This window comes from Ammodytes marinus (genome assembly GCF_949987685.1).
Source record: "Ammodytes marinus genome assembly, chromosome: 11".
Lineage (NCBI taxonomy): Eukaryota > Metazoa > Chordata > Actinopteri > Uranoscopiformes > Ammodytidae > Ammodytes > Ammodytes marinus.
In genome coordinates this window covers 1,013,874-1,017,544 of record NC_137215.1, presented here as the reverse complement: position 1 = coordinate 1,017,544, position 3,671 = coordinate 1,013,874, and the positions used below count along the sequence as shown (strand labels likewise).

Sequence of the window (3,671 nt, the reverse complement as noted above, 5' to 3'; positions counted from 1 at the left end):
CTACAGTAGAAACATGGCGGTGCAACATGGCGGTCTCAGCGCCCCGCTCCTATGTAGATATAAAAGGCTCATTCTAAGCTCATAAAAAAACAGCAACTATAATTTTAAGAGATGTTGCACTAATTAAAACAAACCGATTAATATTTTATTTTATTTCTACCAAGTATGTTATGAAAAATGCCAATAAATTCGACACACTGCACCTGAAGGAATACTTAAAATGTCAGCATCATTTGTATCTGTAACTGCTCTGTTCCACTGTCACACAGATCTCCACTGGTAATATCTTCACTTCATCCCTATTGCTAAAGTATGGAAACATCCTCTCAGTGAAAGTGTGTGTGAAAGTGTGTATGTGTGTGTTAGTATCAGGATCAGAGAACGACAGTTTTCCTCTGTTCCAGTCCAGATTCACTCTGATCCTCTGGAGCTTCTTCTGCAATGGGAGAACAGTGTATGGATCTGATGGTGACCCTGCATAGTATTTACCTTCAAACTGTATTCTCCATAATCCAGACACTTCCTCTCCCTTCCTCTGGCCAGACTCTGCTGACACACCCAGTATCCAGTCTGTACTGTCTCCAACCTGGACGTCCCAGCTATGAGTCCCTGAGTTAAAGCCCTCAGAGCCCAGGACACACGCGTAAATATCATACCTCTCTGGATTATCAGGAAGCTGCTGTTTCTCTCCTAGTCTCACACTGGTCAGATCTTCAGACAGGATGAGATCTGAACCAGCAGTGTTTGGGTCCAGAACCAGAGGAGTGTAGGAGACCATGTCCTTCATCTTGTTCCAGATGTTGAAGGTCAGGTTGCCCAGGTGTTTGGCCTCGTCTATCAGAGCTCCTGAGAGCAGCTGTGGATCATCTGGCAGGGGGCGCTGCTGGACTCTGTCCACTGCAGCCTTGTAGTTGAGCAGGAATGAGACGTCTTCAGCTCTCAGCTGCTCCTCTGTGGCTCTGACTGTGTCTGAAAGAGCTGCTATCTCTCTGCTCAGAGCCTCCATCTTCTCCTTCATCATCTGACTCTTCTGCTCCTCTTCCTCCCACAGTGCAGCCAACCTACCCACCTCTTCCTCTACTAGAAACTGGTGAAGCTTCTTAAACTGATCCTGAATCTGTGTCTCTGTGCGTCGGGCCTGGACCTTTATGTGTTTTGCTGTTTGATCAGACTTCACTTTAACTTGTTTAAAGAGCTTTAACTTCTCCTTTAAGGGCTTCAGAGTTTCCTCTAGTTTCTTCTTGTATTGAGGTGCAGCTTCATTGATGGGTTTGAATCTGTGGCGTCTGTGTTTCTCTGAATCTCTGCAGACGAGACAAACTGGCTGCTGATGGTCCAGACAGAAGAGTTTGAGTTTCTCAGAGTGCAGACTGCAGAGAGCCTCTGAGAAACTCTCACTGTTCTTTAAAGCAAAGTCAGGAGGCGAGAGAGGCTCTGAAGCTCTCTGATCTCTCTCCAGTAAGAAGGCCTCACACAGGTTCTTTAAGGCTAAATTGCGGGGAGGTGAATCCCTTGAAGATCTTCTCTTACAAACTGGACACTCACGTGTTGGTTTCTGTCTCCACCAGTTCTTCAGACAGCCTTTACAGAAGCTGTGGCTACATGACAGAACAACAGGATCTCTAAAGACTTCTGTACAGACCGAACAGCAGAAATCCTCCTCTGATCTGGAAGCCATTTTGTCTGTGAGTGCAGCTGAAAACAGAGCAGACAGAAAGTACAGTCAGGCGTGGCTCCCTTTGCTCGATGGTGTTTTGTGGACGGAGCTGCCTTGAAGGCTCTGTCAGGGGCACAAAACAACAAACACCGCTCCGACCCCTCTTCTACCAACTTCTCTTTGATTAACTTAGTCGTGTTTTTAGTCAAACTCACCTTCAGTGTGTGGAGTGTCACAGTGTTGTAGGAGCTGAACTCACTCAGAGGAAGTTGTTAGTTTGGTCTGAAGGTGAATCTCCGTGTCTCTTGGTGAAGCTTGTAACATGTAAGACAAGAGTTTGTTTCAGTCCAAAGTACAGTTTGATCTCTAGTTATGTAGATTGATAGTGTGTAGAAGGCTTTCGCAACAGCAACGTCTGAGTTTAAATAAGGAATCACTGACACTGGGCCTGGTGGACCCGGGCAGTGAACTTGTCTAAAATGCATGAACATCATTATCTGACACTTTGGTATCATTTAGCATGACTGTATAACATTATGACAGCATGTATAGGTCAGAAAAATTGAAAAAGCATAATAGTGATCTTTAAGCATGATTCCCCCTCCCTCCTCCCCCTCTCTATCTATCTATCTATCTATCTATCTATCTATCTATCTATCTATCTATCTATCTATCTATCTATCTATCTATCTATCTATCTATCTATCTATCTATCTATCTATCTATCTATCTATCTATCTATCTATCTATCTATCTATCTATCTATCTATCTATCCGTCCGTCCGTCCGTTTGTCCGTCCGTCCGTCCGTCTGTCTGTCTAGCTATCAGCCTGCACTCAAACTGCTAAAGACCCGGGCTTAGGCTCCATTGCTTCTTGCCAATATGTCTTAATACATACAGGTTTGGATTTTAGACCGTACTTGTATCCGATTGTTTTTTAATATTTTCAACCAGACAAATTTGCAGCAAACATGCCACCTCAGTGAACCCTTTGGCGATATTTTTTAGTCCCTCACCATCTTCCAGTCCAAACTCAAGACCCATCTCTTCTCCTCTGCCTACCCCTAGTTCACCCACCAACCCAACTCTACATGTTCTTTTTTGTTTGTTTATTGTTTTGTTTTTGTAAAGCGCTCTGAGTGAGAGAAGAGCGCTATATAAATCAAATCAAATCAAATCAAATCAGTTTTATTTGTATAGCCCAAAATCACAAATAGCATTCGTCTCAATGGGCTTTACAGTCCATACAATATGATACAGTATGGTACAATATGACACAACATGATATAATATGAAACAATATGTGAAACAATATGACACCCTGCCCTTACACCCTTAGCTCGGCTGAGAAAAAACTCCCAGTAAAAAACCCTTTACCGGGATTAAAAAAAAAATAGAAGAAATCTCAGGGAGAGTCGACAGAGTAAGGGATCCCTCTCCCAGGACGGACATGCTGCAATAGATGTCATAAGTAGACAAAAATCACGAAGGATTTTGATAAATAAAATGTATTATTATTATTATTTTTTTTTTTTAAATGTCTGTTGTGTGCATGGACCTATTGGGTTGCTATGAACAGTCCCATATAAATTGACGATAAGACGCCGTCTATGCTCATGTGTTTGTGCTCGTACTTGTGCATTTCCATCCGTACAAATGGCCTCTTACAACCGGGCCAAGGAAGTGTACGGAGCAGGAGCACTGGTCAACTAACGACTTTAGACGTAACCAAACAGGATACGAAGGCCTAGTGTGACTTCTCCTGGTTAAATAAAAAATAAAATAAGCAATAAGTAGCCAGGTGCATAGTGTGAGTGCAGCGTAAGATTATCTCTCCCTCAGTCCTGTTTTTAGTGTGTCCAAAGTACAGTTTTATTGCTGGTTATGTAGACTGATATAGCAGGCTTACACAACAGCAACGTTTATGACGTTCAAAGGTCATTTTTACACGACACTATTGGAGGAGTTTAAATATAATGTATGTGTCAATACTACGGATCTGCGTAGCAATTT

The 3,671-nt window shown here is 42.7% G+C and overlaps 1 protein-coding gene across 1 annotated transcript; it reads right to left on the bottom strand.

Annotated features, from left to right (window-relative positions):
- Nucleotides 1–229: 229 nt before the first annotated feature.
- On the bottom strand, nt 230–1,699 carry LOC307257511 (nuclear factor 7, brain-like; the record flags this gene model as incomplete). Its single annotated transcript, XM_080036773.1, has 1 exon — nt 230–1,699. The coding sequence occupies exon 1, from the start codon at nt 1,676–1,678 to the stop codon at nt 230–232; it is 1,449 nt and encodes a 482-aa protein (XP_079892899.1). The 5' UTR covers nt 1,679–1,699.
- Between the last annotated feature and the right edge of the window lie 1,972 nt (nt 1,700–3,671).